This window comes from Aythya marila (genome assembly GCF_965140915.1).
Source record: "Aythya marila genome assembly, chromosome: 22".
In the NCBI taxonomy this organism is placed as follows: domain Eukaryota; kingdom Metazoa; phylum Chordata; class Aves; order Anseriformes; family Anatidae; genus Aythya; species Aythya marila.
In genome coordinates this window covers 4,519,963-4,538,541 of record NC_139063.1, presented here as the reverse complement: position 1 = coordinate 4,538,541, position 18,579 = coordinate 4,519,963, and the positions used below count along the sequence as shown (strand labels likewise).

The window sequence follows — 18,579 nt, the reverse complement described above, 5'->3', positions numbered from 1 at the left end:
AGGGGCAGAAAATATTTAGACAATCCCAACCTAACGCAATAAACTAAACTCTGGGATAAAAATGAGCAAAAAGATGAACAGCAAATGCAGTAACTTTTTTTTAAACTTCCACCTTTACAAAGCAACGTACCCTGCAAGTTCCAGAGCTATAAACAAAAAAGGCTCCTAGGCACAGAGAGATTTTTACAGCACACTAAATAAGTTATTATAGCTTACAGCAAGATTGTTCTGCAGTAAAGCCTGTCATGTAATTCACTGGCAGCAAATTAGACCCCTATTAAATAGTGTTTGTGGTGGTTTTCAAGGAGGAGAAGAGAAAGGGAAAAGAGAAGAAACAACCCCTGAATGTACTTACATCCACAGCACACTCAAAGATGGTGTCATCCAGCAAGACAACTTTGCAGTACATGTTTCTGTGTCTCTTTACAGCTCTCTGGGCAGCTTTCAAATCCTTGTCGGCTTTGGTCTCTGGAGTCTCCTGTTTGGGCTCTGGCTTGGTGCACTCCTCCTTTGCTTCTCCTCCTTCCTTGCCCTCCAGGTCTCTGCTGTCCGGCTCCTGGTCTTCCCTCCTCTCCTCCTGCGCAGGCTGAAAACCCCAGCACATCCAAGTCGCCAATTAGATGTGTCAAACAAAAAGCCATCACAAGAAACGAGCACTGCACCCCGGAATTAGTTATCTGGCCTAAATGTGTAGCCCAGGACCTGGAGCAGCAGCTTGGGTGGGCAGGGTAACAAGTGCGCTGCGTGGTGGCAATTTTTAAAGCCCTTCAAGTCATTCTCAACTCTTCATTTAATAAAAGATGTAAAAAAAAAACAAAGGGCCGATTAGAGAAATTAGGGCAGGTTAGATCATGCAAATCTTCATGGCCTTAATGACTGTGCCTTTTGGATTAGCAAGTGTTTTCTGTCCTAGGCTAGAGACCTCATGCCTCCACTGCCAGAAGAGCCAACAGCCACAGGGTGCCCCTCTGCTCCCGCTGTCACCCAGGAAGATTTGCTTTGCTCCAACACACTGTGCTCAGCACAGTAACAGCGGTACAAGGGACACTGGCACTGAGATTTTGTGGCCCTCTGAGCTGACCCAACAGTTCATGGCCACCGAAAGGGGAAGGCAGCCTTCACACCCCTGACGGCCTCCCCTTTTGCCCACCGAAGCACTTTATGAGCCAGCTGAATTCACTAAACTTGCAGAAAAAGACGCGGTTTGGGGACAGAAGGAGGAAGGAAGCTTTTTTTTTTTTTTACTGCCATTTCAGCGGGTTAAATAAGTTCATAGCAGGATTTGACAAGTGCTGGAAGTGGCTCAATGCAGCCGGAGCACGCAGCCGTGGCAGAGGAAGGGAGAGCAAAACCCTGTCTTTTCAGCCTGCGGTGAGCCGTTAATTCAGCCCATCGCATCTCATGAAATCACACCCAGGCACAACTGCACACAGCCAGCGCCGGCTCCAGTGTTTGAAACCTAAATAATGTCCACAAGCTGCTGACTTCTGTTCCAGCAGGGCCAGGATAATCGGGAGCAGAGAATCAGTCAAAGCTCGTAATGCCTGCTGGTCAGCATTTATCAAAGAGGCAGCACCTCGCAAATGCTTTCACGGCAGAAATATCTGCCGAGTGTCACAGTTCAAAAAGCCACTAACGTCAATCTAAAATAAGAACTAACAAAAACAAGTGCTTCGTCTGAAACAGACGGCGCTTGCTGAAGGAAGGTGGTGGGTTTTCTCTCCGTGCACGCTCACTTGTGCATAGAGCAAAAGCAAATCAAAGCTAAAAAGAGAAAGAAATCATGCATCCCCTCTTGAAGAGGCCTCTTCAGGGCTGAAATTGCCTGCAAATTTCCAGCTCCCCACCATGTCCCAATTCTGAAAGGTACAAAGCACTAGCAAAGATCAGCCTGTATTTTTCAAAGGCTCGGAAATCAGGGAAAACAGAAACACGTTACCTACAGCCTTCTCTACGACTTTGCAATTTTAAGGCAGTGGATTTACAGCTGCCTACTGTTGACAATACCAACCTGTAAAGTATTTCTCAAAAAGTTAGTAAAAACCTAGAGTTTGCAGTTCAAATCTAACACCCCACTGGAGACCATCCAAAACCTAAGGGCAGCAGGGAAAAAAATGCAGATGTTACCATAAACTTGCTGTCACTCTGGGACTCCAACAATACACACAGGTTGGCTGGGTTTTAGGAAATCCCCGTCTCACAAGAAGTAGCAATCACCTCCTCTAGCTCCATGCAGCCACACTAGTGATGGCAGGGCTGCAGCTAACCAAGATGCCCACCAACGAATAAGAGAGGCCAGCCAAATCAATAACCAGAGGCCCCCAGATCAATAACCAGCTGCTGCTTTGTGCATGTCTCACCACTGGTGTCTCTGCCTCACTTTCTACCCGGCTTTAAAAACTTTAAATCTTGCATGAAAAACAACCCTGGCTTTAAAGAGCAGAAATCAGAAAGCTACTAAGAGCTGGGCTCAGCACACGTGCTATGCAAAAATCCCTGTCTACATGATGCATAAGCAGAAAATATTTGTATTTGGCAGGCTCAGCAACAGCCCAGACTGAGCAGATGACCAAGTCCTGAAATGCCCCACTTACACTCCTCGAAGCTCACAAAACCCTTTCCCAGGTTCACTTTCTCTTGCAGTCCTCACCTCACAACACTGACCTGCCTTCTGGACATACCAAGCACACCCAAATAAGAAATATTGTCGTGAATAACAAATTCAAATCCAAGTCCCTGGGGGAATTTCCATGTTCAGCAGGGTAAAGAGTCAGTACGGGGTACTTTAATGTATGCTTTGAAGTGTTGTTACAATTTCAGGAATAGGAATTTTGCACTATGCTCTGATACAGGAGCATGCTATGCAGCACAAGGAGATGATGAGCCCTTTCAGCATCTCATGGGATTTTCTAATCTACCTTACTATCAGAGAATAAGATTTTTTTATGGTTTTGTCTGAAAAGATAGATTGACAAGAACAGAAGGAAGCGCGCCACACCGAGCAGGGTGTGTTACCTGTGTTTCGGCGCTGCTTAAGGAATGGAGGTCGAGCGATGGGTCAGTTTTCAGCTCAGGCTCGGGAGCTGCAATCGGGGCCTTCACCAGGATCTCTTCATCAGGGCTGGCTCCTAACCCCACGTCTTTCTGGTCACCTCCACCTTCTGTGGGTGCATCGGGGTCTTTGTCCTCTTCGGACACCTGAGACTTGGGCCTCCTGAGAAAGGAGGAGAAGAGGCGGGAGAGGCCGCGGCCCTCGGTGGCACGGCGCTCCTTCTTGCCCGGCTCCTCCTGCGTATCGCCACCAGAGGCCTTCTGCTTCTGCCCCTCGGCGGCCTGCTGAGCCCCTTCCTCCGGAGAGGCCTCTCCCTTGGGTGTTTCGGCGGCTCCTTCCTCCTCCTCCTTCGCTTGCTGCTGCTCTGAACTCTCGGTGTCTGCCGCTGGGCCCTTCTCTGTTGTCATGGTGGCGCTGTGGGAGAGGTACCAAAGGTGTCAAGCAGCAGGACATTGGAGCGGGCATAAAGCCAGTCAGACCGAGCAGCACAGACACACCACACTCTCCAGGCACACCACCCCGTCCTGCCAACCCCAGCCCTAAGCAATTAGGAACAAACAAATCCCTCCTTCCACTCAGGTTTGCTTTGACAGAAGCATCTCCACCACACACAGTGGTTGCCCACACATCTTCCACCCTTTGGCTGTCCCAAGGCCCTCTCCCACTCCAGGTCCTTCACCCCACTGCAGTACCGCCTGTAAGAGCAGAGCAGATGAGAACACGCACGAGACCCCACAATTTTCCTCCTACCAAGCCCTGCAAAAATCCCACACAGCCCACAGGGGCTTGCAGCAACCTTCGCCACAACTGCAAAAGGAAGCCGCCACTTGAGACAAACCCCACACAGCCAAGAAGAGTCATTATTAAGTCTAAAATCCTAGAACTATTAAGATTGGAAAGGACCTCCAAGCTCACCTGGTCCAATCATCCCCCTTACCACCACCACCCACTGACCCTGTCCCCAGACACCACGTCCAACCCCTCCCTGAACACCCCCAGGGACGGGGACTCCCCCACCTCCCTGGGCAACCCGTCCCAACGCCTGAGCACTTTTGCTGAGGAGAAATGTCTCCTCATTTCCAGCCTGAGCCTCCCCTAGCACAACTCAAGGCCGTTCCCTCTGGTCCTGTCACAGTTCCCTGTGAGCAGAGGCCGACCCCAGCTCCCCACCCCTTCCTTCCAGGCAGCTGCAGAGAGCAATGAGGTCTCCCTGAGCCTCCTCTGCTCCAGCCCAAACACCCCCAGTTCCCTCAGCCGCTCTTCACAGGACTTGTGCTCCAGACCCCTCACCAGCTCTGTAGCCCTTCTCAACCAACAAAAGCCGTTGCTCTCTTCCAAATGTCCCTAAAACAGGCCGCAGAACCTCACAAGGAACCAAGAAGAGGGACACAAAACAGGGAAAAGGCTCTGCTCAGAACCACTGCCCTGCTGCAACTCCGCTGGTCTACGTGGGACAGATCCGGCAAAGCCAAGCAGGCTTCGGGATTCACAAGACCTTTGTGCTGCACCATCGAGCATCTGAAAAATTTCCGATTAAAAGGCTTCCAAACAATCCCCATAATGGAGAGCAGATTTCTTCAGAGGCCGCGTCGTTAAGCTGATGCAATGTTTATTTCAACTTTAGCCTGGGCTGTTGACACAAAAAGATGGAAATCACATGAGAGGAGTATCTATTTAAGGTATAAAGAGGACCCAAAATAATCATGCTTTAGAGGGGATAGAACTAATCTTTGCGCGTTGCATCACATGTATCTGCAGCAATAAATTGCCACTGCTTACGCAGAGCAAATAGCATATAATCCAATACGCCTCCCAATCCCCCAGCCCAGCCCTCAGCGCACAAACATTTGCTCAAAACACGCACTTAAGAAACGTTTTGAGATGTCACCCTCCTACATAATTATTGCATTCGACAATTTTAAATTAATTCGTACTAATTGCCAAAATAACCGGAGTGCTTGGAAGACAAAAGCCTTCCCAGCTTCCAAAGCACTCTTCCCCTGCATTTAATGCAGAAGCTTAATACTATTTCTAAAGCTGTGGTTTATAAAGAAAGCAGCATTAGGGACCTGCTCTGGCTGTACTTCTCCAGACATGTAAATTCCCTGAGTTTAGCAGGGATTCTTTTTTTACAAGGAAAAAAAAAGGCTTTTTTTCAGGCTTTTTTTCTTTGGAAAGCCTGCTAGGGCCCAAGAGGCAGCAGTGATGGATCTGTGCACCCAGCAGTGTGCTTTGGAGACATGTCGGATTTGGGACAGGGGCTCTGAAACCTACGCATGATCCTCCCCTCAGTGAGCTTTCCTGGGAGAAAGATTTTTTTCCAAGCACGGAGAGGTGGAAGGCACTGAAGAAGCAGCTTTCTACACACAGAGAGGAAATGGCATGAGAGTAGCCACCCTGCACGTGGCCGCAGTCGAGCGCATCTGCGTGCACCTGATGCAGCCAGGATGCTGCAAGGGAAAAGGTGCTGCCAAACCCCAGGCATGCCACAGCTCTGAGTTGACCGAAGACAGATCTGTGGAAAGCCACACTTCAGCACTTCTCATACTCCAGAGCTTTGCACGGTGGAAAACAGGGCGGCACAGTGTAGTGACAGCACGGGCAGGTCATTCTCCAAAATGCGGTGAGTTGGACGTTAGGTCACCCTTCGTGGAAGTCTTGCAGGAGTTTGTTTTTGCAAGATTATCGCAGAACAGGCTCTCCGAGAAAGCCGTGAAATCCAAATCAAACAAAAAGCTACGGCAGACGCAGCACCCAGCCGGCTCCCACCGCCGCCCTCGGAGCGGCTGCGTCACGCCTGCTGCTCGCTGCCTGGGGAAGGCAAAGCCCCGCAGCGCTGGGCTGCCTCGTCCCCTGGGGGAAGCAGCACAGACTAACCCAGAAACATCGGCAAGAAGGAAAAGCAATTTCATCCAAACCACACACGAGACATGAGGGCGTTCAGGCCCTTGGCTCGTGCAGCTCTCGGTGCCGTAGGATACCTGGCGAGCACGCTGCTCACCGCCAGCTCAGCAACAGCCTGTGGAGTCGCACTGCCATCACACCACCAGGAATTCAATTCACACCCTCAACAGCTCTCCAAAAACGACTGGGTAGACGTCACAAGGCAGTGCAAGGGATAACAGACTACGTTTGTCACCCTGAGCCCATGGGACAACACACTCAATTGACATGGCCAATGGAGAGGGCAAAGCTCCCGCAGCACCAGCGCATACGGCCGTGTTACTGCCCCAGCACGAGCATGCAATAAACGGTGAGATCCCTCATGCACCAGCTGCCCAGACAGGCTGCTTTGTAGTTACTTCCCACTGTGTTTATTTTGAATAAATGCATTTGTAAGAATCGTTATCCAAACACACACTCGAAGCGCGCTGCTCTCTTAAAAACAAAAAGGCAAAATGCGGAGCAAAGGGAGGGGGCCTGGCAGAGCAGGCCTCAGCAACTGAGGCAAACAGAAGGGACAGCCCACAAACAAACACTTCCTCTGGACGTAGTTTGCTCCCTTTAAATGCTAACATTCCTGGAACAAGCCTGTTTACTTGCTTGGATTTCAAAGCAGCAACCGCGGCACACTGCGGACGGCACTCATCCCAGCGCTGGAAGGTGGGACTCGCTGGGGACCAACAAACATCCCCACGTCTTTCCTCTGCACCCCAGGAATCGCGTCAGAGCTCGGCTTCCTTCAGCCAAATCCCCTTCCCTGGGCTGGGGATGCGGTGACGGGCACGTAGGAGCATTTCCCTTCCCAATAAACATTTCATGTGGCAGCGAGATGCCAGCACCGAGAACTCACCGGGTGCAGCCGAACGTCCTGCGGCATGACCTGAGCGCGCTGCCCACTGCTTCTCTCCCTTTGAAGCTTTACATTCAGAAAGGGTTTCTTGAGCTTTCGAATGAAAGCAATGGAATTTGTAAGCAGGGCACATAACCGAGGGGCTGTACCACTTAAAAAAACTGTTCCTTCAACCTCTGTGGTACAGAGATGTTCACTACATAGCAGGACACGCACAGCAGAGCTGGCCTGAAGAGCCAGGTTCCTGCTCTGCTGCTTTTCTGCTCGCTATTTGGACAAGGCATGCCCACTCAAACCACAAGCAGGTTTTAAAAATCCATTTTCTTCCATCGCTGTTCCACCAGGCAGTTGTGCAGACCCCACAGGAGCCCCAGGAGCTCTGCGATACCAGCAGCAGAGGGACCTGGTCCTCCTGCTGACTGCACATCGCCGTGCTGCTCACCTCCCGCTCTGCCCCATCACATCTCTCACTGCTGGGTTTTGGGGGAGGGTTTTGGGAGAGGATGAGGGTTTGAAGCCAGACAGACCGAATAGCGGGATCATCACAAGTCTAACGGAGAGACAGCGCTTAATGCTACGGAAATGAGCAAAGCACAGCAAAACGTACACGCTGCCTTTGGAGATTTCTGAGTAGATATCTGCTCGCTTCAGAAAAGAGTTCAAGTACGTATTCGTATGTAAGCATTTTGATGTTTAAGAACATCCTGCTTCAGACAGGAAGTCTTCAGCAACAGGAAGCAATCTGAAGAAAACGTAATTAAAGGCACTCGGAGCAGGTTTTATGAACCTCCCGTCCCCTGCACAGCAGATCCTCCAACCCCCCAGACACCCTCTGACCTCCCCAGCCTCCCAGCTCACCTCCTTCTTTCTACCCAAGGCCCTGCAGCATCGCTGGGGGGAGCACACGGTGCCTCTGCAAGCTTGCTTTCACCTGCAGAGTCACTTCTCTCCTTTAAGCAAAATAAACTTGAGGCTTAAAGTGAGTAAAAAGCCTAACGGCTGATCCTGTTCCTAATACCTGTGGTTTGAGCCCATGCTCAGCAGCATTTGAGGAGCAGAGGGTATCAGAGCTCAGGTCCAGCCCCACACCGTGCTCTTGCAGACGTCAGAAGAAAACTCCCAGCAGAGCAAAGGCAGTGCTCGGGTCCGTCCCATCCACGGGCACACTCCCTCATACCTCTCCTTTCTTCCTCTTCCCCTCACCTCCAGCCCAGAAAAAGCCGAGACAGCTTCTGCATTAGTCACGTAAGAGTTTGCTGCCTCCCAACGACCCGAAACACGTGGGATTGCAATTGTGGCCACACGTGTGAGGCTGCGGCCGGGGCCAACAGCCTAAGGCAGCACAGCACACTTCGTTGGCATCTCCCGGGAGCAGAGCCCTCCCTTACGGCACCATTTTAGCTCAGCACAGTCCAGCTGCGGTCTCACACCTGCTTTAGGTCTTTGGAGCGGGACAGAGAGCACCCTGCACACGTGCTGGAGGCGACAGGCTGACAATTTATCTGAAATGCACATTTTGGAGTTGCTCAACAGATCCCTGCTGAGAAAGCCTTCCAGCCCCAGGGATGCAAAACTACTCACTTCGCTCCCAGGAAGCCGTCATTAGGTGACGATGCATTAGCGCTCTGGAAATAACCGTGCTGCTCGTTTGGGTCCTTTGCTGACAAATTTCAGTGGCTCAGAGAAACAACTGTGGTCAGATACACATCCCTCAGCGTCCTTACCTGACAGCGTGCTCCAGCCTCCCGCATCTAGGCGCATGAATAAGCTACAGCACGCTCGCTGCTCCAGCCAGGAGTAACACCTACGTCCTGCTCCCAAGCCCAGAAGAAAACAGCTCCCACCGTTCCTGTGACCCAATCCTGGGTGGTTTTGCCTTTCAAAGAGAGAGGAAGGCCTGCAGCCAGGCACACTCCCTTCTCAGAAGGCAAACGTTTCGCAGCGGTGCGCACCAGATAACCGCACCCGTGCTGCCTGAGCGCACTGCCTCCGCCTCCCTGCCCCGAAACGTGCGGCTCCACCGAACGCTCCTGCTCCGGCGAGAACTGGAGACAGTGAGAAATTGTCAGCGAGAAATTTCTGCTAAAAATAGACCCAAAAAAATCCAATAGTTGCAGCAACAGCAGGCTCTTTTTGAAGCACATTCTTTCCCATTTCACAAGAGGTGCAACTGCGCGCTGTGAGACACGGGGCTTGGGCTGAGCACGCGGCTCCCGGGGACCTGGTGCACATGCAGCGAGGCACACACGTGTAAAAGGTGTTTTCAGGTGGGAGATGGACACTGAAACTGCACTCACCTCGAGCAGAACACGTGTTTGAGCAATGCATCCTATAGATGATTTGTAATATGATTAAGAAAACGTAGCAGAGGACTCAGTGTGCTTTTCTTTCCAAATAAAATAAGAAATTCAGATGCCTCCCAGTAAACACCTCTAGAGATTTGAAGCTGAACCTCCACAGAGCTGCCACTGAAGGCTATGGGACAAATAGGTCTGGCAAAGCCAAGCAATAAAAAACTGTCTGTAAAATTCTTTTTATCATACTTGATTAGGAGAATAATTAGCATGGGCACTGTACAGAGCCAATGCGCATCATCTCCTTGTGCTGATACGCTGGGTGCTAACAAAGGGATGCTGTGGCCCGGCCGGCCCTACTCCCACCCCAGCAGTAGGACGAGGTGCTGCGGGCTCTACGAGCAGGGGAAGAAGGCAGAGGCACACCGCAGATGGTCCATTATAACCGCCCGGATTTAATTCTCACCAGCCCAGCCCTCGTAATCTACTGCACGGCGGCAGCACCGTGCCCTTCTTTCATCTTCTGGTGCCGTACAGCTTTCCTATTTAAATGAGGGCAAAAAATAGTAGCTTACCATCTGCTGGAAGCAAATCATTTCTGTCAAGCTGAATAGCGGGCTTACGGAATGACCGGACTAAACGGCGCATTAGAGGCGTGCATTACAAGCGAGCGGAGCCGCAGCACCGACCCCGGATCCCCAAACACCCTCTGGGATGCCACAGACCTGGATGTCACACGAGATCCAGAAGAGTGGCTCATCAGCAAACCCCGAAATTTAAATGAAGACATGTGCTTGAGGTCAACGACAGCGGGTTTGGCAGGGTATGCCCATTTGGGATGCGTTAAAACTGACTCAAACTTGGAACAGTCGGACCCAAAACAGAGGGACATGGGAACAGGCACCACAAGCATTGCTTCCCATCATGTAGGAGCAACTCTCGGGGCTCTCCCAGCCCTACATAGAGGGTAAAGCAGAACCAACCCCCCTTTGCCTCGAACACGAGGCAGAAACCCTGCACAGAAACAATTCTGCGAGCCGCCCAGGCGCACTAAACCCTACAAAGGAAGCAGCCAGCCCAGCTCGGGGCGGTCGCTGAGCTGAAACCCGGCTCTGCAGCAGCCTCCGGTATCTGCCCGGCCTCGGGGAGGAAGGGAGGGACCCGAGCACCCGTCCCCACCCAAGGCAGCTCCAGCACCCGCCGCCTGCACCTTGCCGATAGCGCCCAGGCTGCTGTGTCCCATGGGGGGGACCCGGCACGCACAGCACGGGGCTGGCACCAGAAATCTCGGCAAAAAGAAAAAGCACCGAGGCGCACGGCAGCAGGACCTGTGCTTGGGAGAGTGCTCCAAGCAAGCAAAGCCGAGGACAACCTGGCTTTGCTACACTGGAGTCAGGAGCTGGGTTTAGGATGTCCTTGTTCCCACTCCCACCCCATCCCAGACCCACTTTGCACTGGAGAAACGGCACAGCCAACCCGCGGCGGCTCCACGCGTGGCAGCAGCCCTCCTCCTCCTCCTCCTCCTCCTCCTGCAGCAGGATACTTCCTAAGGCACCAGTTAAACAGAAATAAGCCACACATCTCAATCGAGCCAATAGAAGGGGTTTTGCATGCATTATTCATGAGGGTTTTTTTTTTTTTTCCCTGCCTTAACACAGATGTGTTTACTCACACTGTGCCTCATTTACACTCGAGGTTTAACATAACAGGGCTCGTTTTCCTTCCTTACAGCTTCCAGCACAGGGTACAAACACTTTCCTCTTGTGCCGGTTTGCCTTTGGTTGTTTTCCTAGCGTGGCTATAATTGGAACCGGGGAGGGACCCGCACGCTGCTCCGACAGCCCCACGAGTGCCTGCGGGCACCGAGCACCAGGGGCAGGACGGACGCAGCCCCAGCTCGTGCACACCGTGGATGTTTCGGTGAGCTGCCCGAGCTGTGGTCATCCTTCTGCAGCACGCTGCGTCTTCCTCCAAAGCCTCGCCCTCGTGGAACGCCCGAAATTTTTTAAAAGGGAGAATAACTGGTCACGGTAAGAGTAAATAGAAGAAACGTCAAGTATGAAAGCAGGGCTGGCACGTCCTGAGTCACTCCGGGCTCACCTCCTGCCCAGCCCCAGTAAAGCAACCCGAAAGCATCCTCAGCACGGGCTTCACGCCACTGCTGTTCCACGCCTGCCACGGGGCGTGCAGGTATTTCAACGAGGCAGCACGACACGACCCTAAGCTGGTTCTGAGACCTCCTCCCTTGTAAAGCAGCTTCTGCTTCTCCGCCTTCCAACACCACAGAGAGCCGAGACGTTTGGTGCAGAGGCTGCTCCTTACCCCAGCAAGAGCCATGGCCAGGCTTTCCAGGGCTGCTCAGAGGCACCAGCAGCAGCAGCAGGGCAGCTTTGTTGCTGTTCAGAGCAATTTGGCAGCTCACACCAGCACCCAAGCCGCCAGGCTCAACTTATTTCTGTGTTTTGCCCCGGTGTGTTCACCACAACCATGGGGCAGCCAAGAATTTGTTTCGCTGCAATCGTGAGCGAGCCCCAAACATCGTACCTGTAAGGCTTAACGCAGGGACCGGGGATGCTCAGGGGCACGGAGGGGATGTGCTGGCCTGGAGGAAGGCTGGAGGGAGGAAGACCTCCGCTCTGGAGCCAGAGGCTGGGGAGAGACCCAGCCCTGGGGACAAGAACGATGGCTATAAAAGCTTGGTCAAGCCCCAAGGGAGTGAGTCAGCACCCAGGGAGATTCACCCGGCTGAGTTTCGCTGGGTGGGTGCACAGCACCGCAGGAACCGTGCTGCTGCAAGAGGCTTTGAGTCAGGCAGCCACCACCCTTCGGCCGTTTACCTCTTCTGAGGGCTTCTCCTTGCAGGGCTCAGCCCCGCACACAGCAGCACGGGGCAGGAAAACCTCAGCAGGGAGGAGAAAGCCGCTCCCATTGCAACCCCTGAGCTGCAGAGCATCACAGAAAGAGCCTCAACCTTGCCACTTGAAAACTTCCATGACCGTGGAAGCTTAGCTTTAAAAACACCAAAAAGCTCCTTGGAGTTGCCCAACAAAACCCCAAGCAGCTCCCCACTGCTGTGGTGCCACAAGCACGGGGAACGCAGGAGGGACAGACCCGGAGCAGGGACGCACCTTTGGGCACCAGGTGGGGGAATTCGGGAGCCAGAAGCTGTCTGTAAAGCCTCGAGGTGTGGATTTGGTTTGATCGAGACCAATTCAGGTTGTCCCCACCCCGAGGGCTGGCGATGGGTTTTGGGGCTGGGGGAGGCAGTGGGACACTCACCCACCCCGAGGCTGCACCGCAGCGTTCGGGTTCAAGTTTGCACAAAGAAGATATCGCTACCCAAACCTCCCCGATCCCCAAAAGGAATATAAATGGAAATAAAAGTGCTCCAGAACGAGTCAGGCACTGGGCACCGAGGTGTTTCTGTAGCACAAGGAATAGCAAGAGCCCTCAAGGTGCCCAGAGCCTCCCCGATCCCAAAACCACAACCGGCCCCTTCCACGCACAGCCGGTGCTGCCTGAACCCCCCCCGGGAACAGAACCCCACCGGGAGGGCCGCAGAGCAGTGAGTAACTGAATCCTCCCGTGCTCAAGAGCCAATTAGGCCCAAATTAGCGCAGCCCCGTCCTGCCCCTCTCCCCACAGCCTCTCCTTTTGGCACTCAGTGGCTGCAGCAGACCCGTGTGGAGCCCTGGCCTCGCAGCCATCCCCACCAGTGTTTGTTTGTTGTTGTTTTTTTTTTTTTTTTTTTTTTCCCAGCCGGCAGTGAAATCAGGCAGCTTTCGCTTTTAATCCCCTTAATTAGGGGGTGTGCGGCAGTTTTCATTCCTTAATTACATCCAGTGCCACAGCTGATGCAAGGCGTTTGCAAACAGCCGCTTCCAGCCTCTGGATCGCAGCCGGGTTCCCACGCGGCGCCGCCGGCAGCCCTCGGGGTGCTGTCCCCAGACACCCTCAGAGCACCCCAGGGGCAGCTGTCCCTACACACTCACCTCTTTTAGGGCAGGATCGAAGTCCTAAAACAGCACTAAAAAAGCCCCAGCAGCACAGCGGGGGTGCGGCTGCTGGAAGCTGGCAGGGGAAAAGCTGCAATTTCAGGCAGCGCCCTCGATATTGGCTCACGGGACAGAGGGGCAACATTTTGGGGTCTAACTCGGTTATTTTGGTGCGTTGCCTTTTGGTAGCCGGTCTCTAGGTTCACAATGGTGCTTCCATTGCAGTTGCTCAGCTGCCAGGAATCCCTTTGATCCCCTGGGAGGGCGAGTGCCTGTGAGCACTCAATTACCCCGCTCCTGCTGCCGAACCCAAAATAATTACGCCGCCACCTCCTGCCTGCCCACGGGGCCATCAGGCCGTTATTCCACGGGGGTCCTGCTTTGAATTACTGCGCCCAACGCGTGCCCTAATGCATTCATCGCTCCAGGGACACGGCAGCTGGGCTCCAGCAGGCAGCCTGTCCTACCAGCCATGGGAAATAGGACATTAAACATCACCTGGGGAAGAGGGGGAGCGCTGATTAAAGACACGCAGAGGAAGATAACGGGATGCTGCAGGTGTTTGCCACTGCTGGGGACCCCAGTGAGCAGCCCCGCTCCCCTGCACAGCGCCCACTTTGCTCATCTCTGGCACCGGTCCCCCAGCCCGCAGGTGCTGCAGTTGTTTGCAGGGAGGAAACGTGCCCCAGCGCTGCCTTCCTGAGACTGCAGGAAGGAAAAGGAAGCTCTGCTCGCTCCGAGTGACTGCAGGGACAGAGTCCCAGACACATTTTGAGCCCACATTACATGGGCTGCTTGTCGGCTGCTGCCTTCCCTTCTGAGCTCGCTGGGTGTGCACGGGAAGGAGCGAGCCTCACGGAGGTTTTGAGACCAGGGCAGCACCGAACAAACACCGGCCCTGCGATGTCTGAGGTTCTGGAGCAGCCTTTTTGCTTCTCCAATTCCCCTCCTCGCAGTGCAGGGCACCAGGAGGACAGCACCAGCACTGAGCATCGTGCTCCTGGCCCCTCGTTCCCGTATAACACGTCGCAGCAGCATCCTCTCCAGCCATGCTCAATTCTGCTGCTGATCCCAACAGCACCCAAGCAGGAGCCCGCAGGCTGCCCTATAGACAAGAAGGGCTAAAACTCACCTCCCACCCTGGCAGTCAGCAGCCCTCGACCTGCTCTGCCTCCTGCACCGCTCCTCTCTCGGGAAATTGTTCCCTGCTTTGTTCTCCCCACTCTCATTTCGCATTAAACACTGAACCAGGAGAAGCTTGAGGTCCCCAAACACACCAAAGAGAGCCCCGGGGCAAGCTCAGAGGCTCGCAGGCAGACCACAGGTGTGTGCTGGAGAAACCCAGGCTCAGCTTTGGGGATCGAAGCAGCTTTCCCTGCTCCACTGGTGTGGGGATGCTCCCGGCCAGGCTCAGGCTGAGGAGACAGCAGCAAATGGCACACAACTTCTTAAAGACTGCAGTATTAAATTAATAATAATGACGAGACGTGCCGGACAAAAATACTACTTTAGCAGGGGAAAGCAGATGGAGAAAAGAGAACACGACAGGTTAAATATCTCCTCATTAAAATAAATCGTTGTGATTGCTGTCAACTGACACTAACGCTGCTTTCTGGCCAAGCCACCCATCTTGGGCACGCAACTCAGTGTCCTACTGCTACTTGTTTTACAAGTTAGGTCCCCAATAATCCTTACCCTACTCAAAGTGTGCATGCTTGCGTGCACACGTATGCACCCAGCAATGCAAATTCAGTATTAACAGCTGCCTGTGGCTTTTTGGAGCAGCTCTGCTTATTTTTTCCCTTTTTCATATTTAAATCCCAGTTGTGCAATTGCCTCACGCCCGGCTGAAGCCTTTCTGAGCCTGACACGTCTTCATCCAGCTGAGAGCCACAGACCCATGGAGGGCTCAGACATGCAGCAAGCACCAAAACGCCCAGCAAATTAAGAATATCACCAGGGTTTTGGACTCGCTGGTCTTGTCCCGTTTGCAGAGGGAAGGCACCGAGCAGAGGAGCCGCAGCTCAAATTGTGCTGGGGAAGGGCTGTGGGTGCCCGCCAGACACGCGAGCTGCTGACGGCAGGAGCCGCACAACAATATCACTGAAAGCCGCATTCAGGGAGCACAAGGGAAGCAAATGCCACCCAAATCCTCTTTTCTGCAAGCTCCATGGATAGCATTGTCAGGGCTAAAACCGCGCTCAGGAGACCCTTCAAACGTAGCCAGGGCGAAAAAGTGGAGAGAGCAAAATGCGACCGTGAGCTCACCCGGCTGCCACCAGGCAGCCGGCTCGTGCCGGCCGGCTTTTTGCTTTTAAACGCCTTCTGAAGCCTCCTCTTTTGCATTTCCTCGCCGGCGACAGCTTCAGGTTCTCTTTATAAGCTGCAGGAGCTGAAGGCGGGCGGTACTCATTCCTCGGCAGCGGTTCCACAAGACGAAAATAACGAAGAGGCAAATGAGGTCTGGGCGCCGGGCACGTCCCCACCTCCAGGAAGCCGGCTGCTCTGCGTGGCCAGCACAGCGGCCAGGAGGGTGGCTTCGTAACAGGAGGAAAAAGATGAGACACACAAACATAGAACCAAGCTCCCCTCGATGTGCTACGCAGCACTGAGCATCCCTCGCCGTGCTGATGGCTCATTTCGGAGCTGCGACTTCAGCTCGTGCATGCACAGCCCCGGCTTGTTTCCATCACTCATGCTACAGAGATCACAGAAACTGCTCTGATGAATTAAAGCTCCCCGTTAAGAATATCCCATTACCTTATTCCTAAGCAAAGGGGATTCCTAAAGGCCTCACCTCCCCAGTGCTGTCCTGGGGGGGTGGTGGAGCCAGGCCCCAGGGCTGCGCATCGCGGCATCGCTGCGCTCGCTGGCCGAGCACACGGCGAGTGCCAGGCTGGGGGCAGCGGCACCAGGCCAGGATTGGCCATTTTTTACCATTTCCTGGCCATTTTACCTGCTGTCATTCCCCTCCTGAGCCTGTTTGTTTTGTTTAACCTCCCGCTCTTAAGCTACCATCCAATTACTGCTCCCAATTACTCAGCACTAAAGAGCCCGCGGTAATTACAGAGAGCGCTCGCCGCACGCGGGGTCGGTGGCACCGCTTCAAAGGGGCCCACATCGGGACAAAGCCCTGGGGGCTCGCGGGCCACCAGGCGAGCACGGAGCCCTCCTGGCCACCAAGGACTGAGCCTGGGCTGCCAGCACAAGCAGCAGCCGGGGTGCTCGGAGCCAGAGCAGGCTTGGGAAGGAGCACGGGGACCGCACAGCACGTGTCTGTGTCACCAGCACAGGGAGAGATTTTGCAACTTGCCTTACTCAGACTTAACACCCACCCAGGCATAAGACGTTCTTTTGCAGGACCCTGAGAAAACAAAGCATTTTGAAGGCAGATGTCAAGATTTCATCAACTTTGCTCTCTTTTCCTGCAGCTCTGCAGGCAGCCGCCCATTGCGCAGCGCCGGGGCAGTGCCACCCCTGCCAAAGAGCTGCAAGCCACTGCCACAGCCACCTTCTAATTTTTGTGTTGATAATCCTGGAAAATGTATGTTTCACTTTGGGTGGTGCTTTTTTGCACTTTCAGTGCTAAATTCACTCCCAATGACGTCAGGCCAGGGCAGCGCCAGCCTTCTAGGAAAGGGGAAAAAGATGGAGAACATCAAGGGCTCCTCTCCGCGCTTCGATTCTGCTGCCAGCCCACATTTGGGATGGTTCAGCTGAGTACTTAGGACAGCACAAGGTGTCTTTCTAACCCTGAATATATTTAGTATGAAGAGTCTGCCTGCTACCCTGCAGCACCCCTTCTCCTTGCAGGAAGGCAGCCTGCGTACAGGACACAGAGCCAGAAGGCACCACGCAAGGTGCCACGTGGGCCATCACATGCACGACAAAGTAGCCACTCAGAAGCCAAATGTCTGCACTGCTCTGAGTCAGAGTTATTTCCCATTTGCATTTAAAAAAATATATAATTCACTGCTTGGAGCAGCAGAGACCGATTTTCCTTTAAAAGAGAGCACCAACTTACAAGCCCTGCTTCCCAAAGCAGCACCAAAAGCTCCCAGACCCCACAGAGGAGGACGCACGGCTGCAGGGTCGCTCTGCGTCCTCTCCACCCCAGCAGAAACTCACCACGTTTCTGACAGGTGGTTTTGGTGCAGGGGGGGCTCCCCGCCTGCCCCCTGATGTTTTTCTAGCGGTGAAGTCGAAGTGCTGCTGGAGCTACAACTGATCAGCCTTCGGTTTCACTCTCACCAACCACCACTTGTTTGTTTTTTTTTTTTTTTGCTAGAGTCACAAGTTTCAGAAGGTGAAACTGCTTCCAAAGCGCCCACCTACCCGCATTTTTTAGCTGATCTCATGGGTAGTGCACCAACGGGGCACAGCTCCATGTTTCCTTGCGCTCCTGCTCGCCATGCCCAGGACAAAGCCCTGGTTGGAAGGGTGACAGCGCGGGGCAGAATCGGGGCTGTGGGGTTTTTGCAATTCTCAGCTACGTATGATGAGACCTCACCAAAAAACAACTCCCAGCCGCTCCCAGCAGCAGCCTTAGAGGAGAAATCGAGCTGCGGAAAAAGCAAAATACTAAATCTCACTTTAATTGCAAGCCTCCCTGCCTCGCCAGAGCCTTCCCCCCATTCAATAACCCACGGTGTTACAGGAGGAGGATCACCATGTGTCATCAGCGGGTCAGGTGAAATCAAACACCATTTTCAGGAGCTTTTTGTGGAGCTGAGGAGCCACGATGTACCCGGGGCTGGCAGGAAGGGACGGGCACTGAGCTGAACTGTCCCACCTGAGATGCTAAATGAGACAGAAAAAGCTTGGTCCAGCACACAGGTGGGGAGAAACGTCGGTCCTTGGATGAGCAGGAGAGCAAAGTGCCCGGCAGCCCCCATCCCCGTGGCCAAGGAGGGGATTTCAGCCAATTCCTGGGGAAGGGACGAGGAAGAGGAAGGGAAGGGGAAGGGGAAGGAGACACAGACAGGCGGGAGCTCAGAGCTGATAGCACCGCACGTAAATAAACAGAGGAAGCGTTTGTTGCAGCGAGCATCCCGGTGGCCGGGAGGGAAGCAGCCGCACACAAGACAAAACAAAAAGCTCCACAACAACCCGGCTCCAGAGGAGCTTCTTCCTCCAACACGGCACACAGGCCAGGAAGGCGACCAGGGAGCTCAGCACCCAGCCCTTCTCCATGCAGCCGCTCCCGGGACTCCTCCTGGCCTCACCTCCCACTGAATTATTTTTCAGGACCCCCCGAGGGCTGAAGGCAGCCGGTCTGTGTGATCAGCTCCGCACCCCGAGCACCGGCAGGAGCCCTCTCCCCGTCTGCACACACCGCAGGGGCTGGCTGCACAGGGAAACCCAGGGAAAAGCAACAAATACTGAATCTATATTTTTATCTCCCAAATTATCTTCTCCTCCTGGCTGTTCCTCCTCCCCAGGAAA

At 53.7% G+C, this 18,579-nt stretch overlaps 1 protein-coding gene across 20 annotated transcripts in view; it reads right to left on the bottom strand.

Annotated features, from left to right (window-relative positions):
* EPB41 (erythrocyte membrane protein band 4.1) overlaps positions 1-18,579 on the bottom strand; it is an 84,367-nt gene that overhangs the window by 45,469 nt on the left and 20,319 nt on the right. For 18 of the 20 annotated variants that reach the window (XM_082777700.1, XM_082777698.1, XM_082777689.1 and 15 more), the window contains 2 exons: positions 3,016-3,466; positions 356-586 (listed from right to left, as the gene is read on the bottom strand). In XM_082777700.1, coding sequence (XP_082633826.1) covers positions 356-586; positions 3,016-3,459 — 675 coding nt within the window. In that variant the 5' untranslated portion in view covers positions 3,460-3,466. Of the gene's footprint in view, positions 1-355; positions 587-3,015; positions 3,467-8,569; positions 8,700-18,579 lie in introns of those variants that run through there. The other 2 variants (XM_082777701.1, XM_082777694.1) reach the window with 2 other exon arrangements.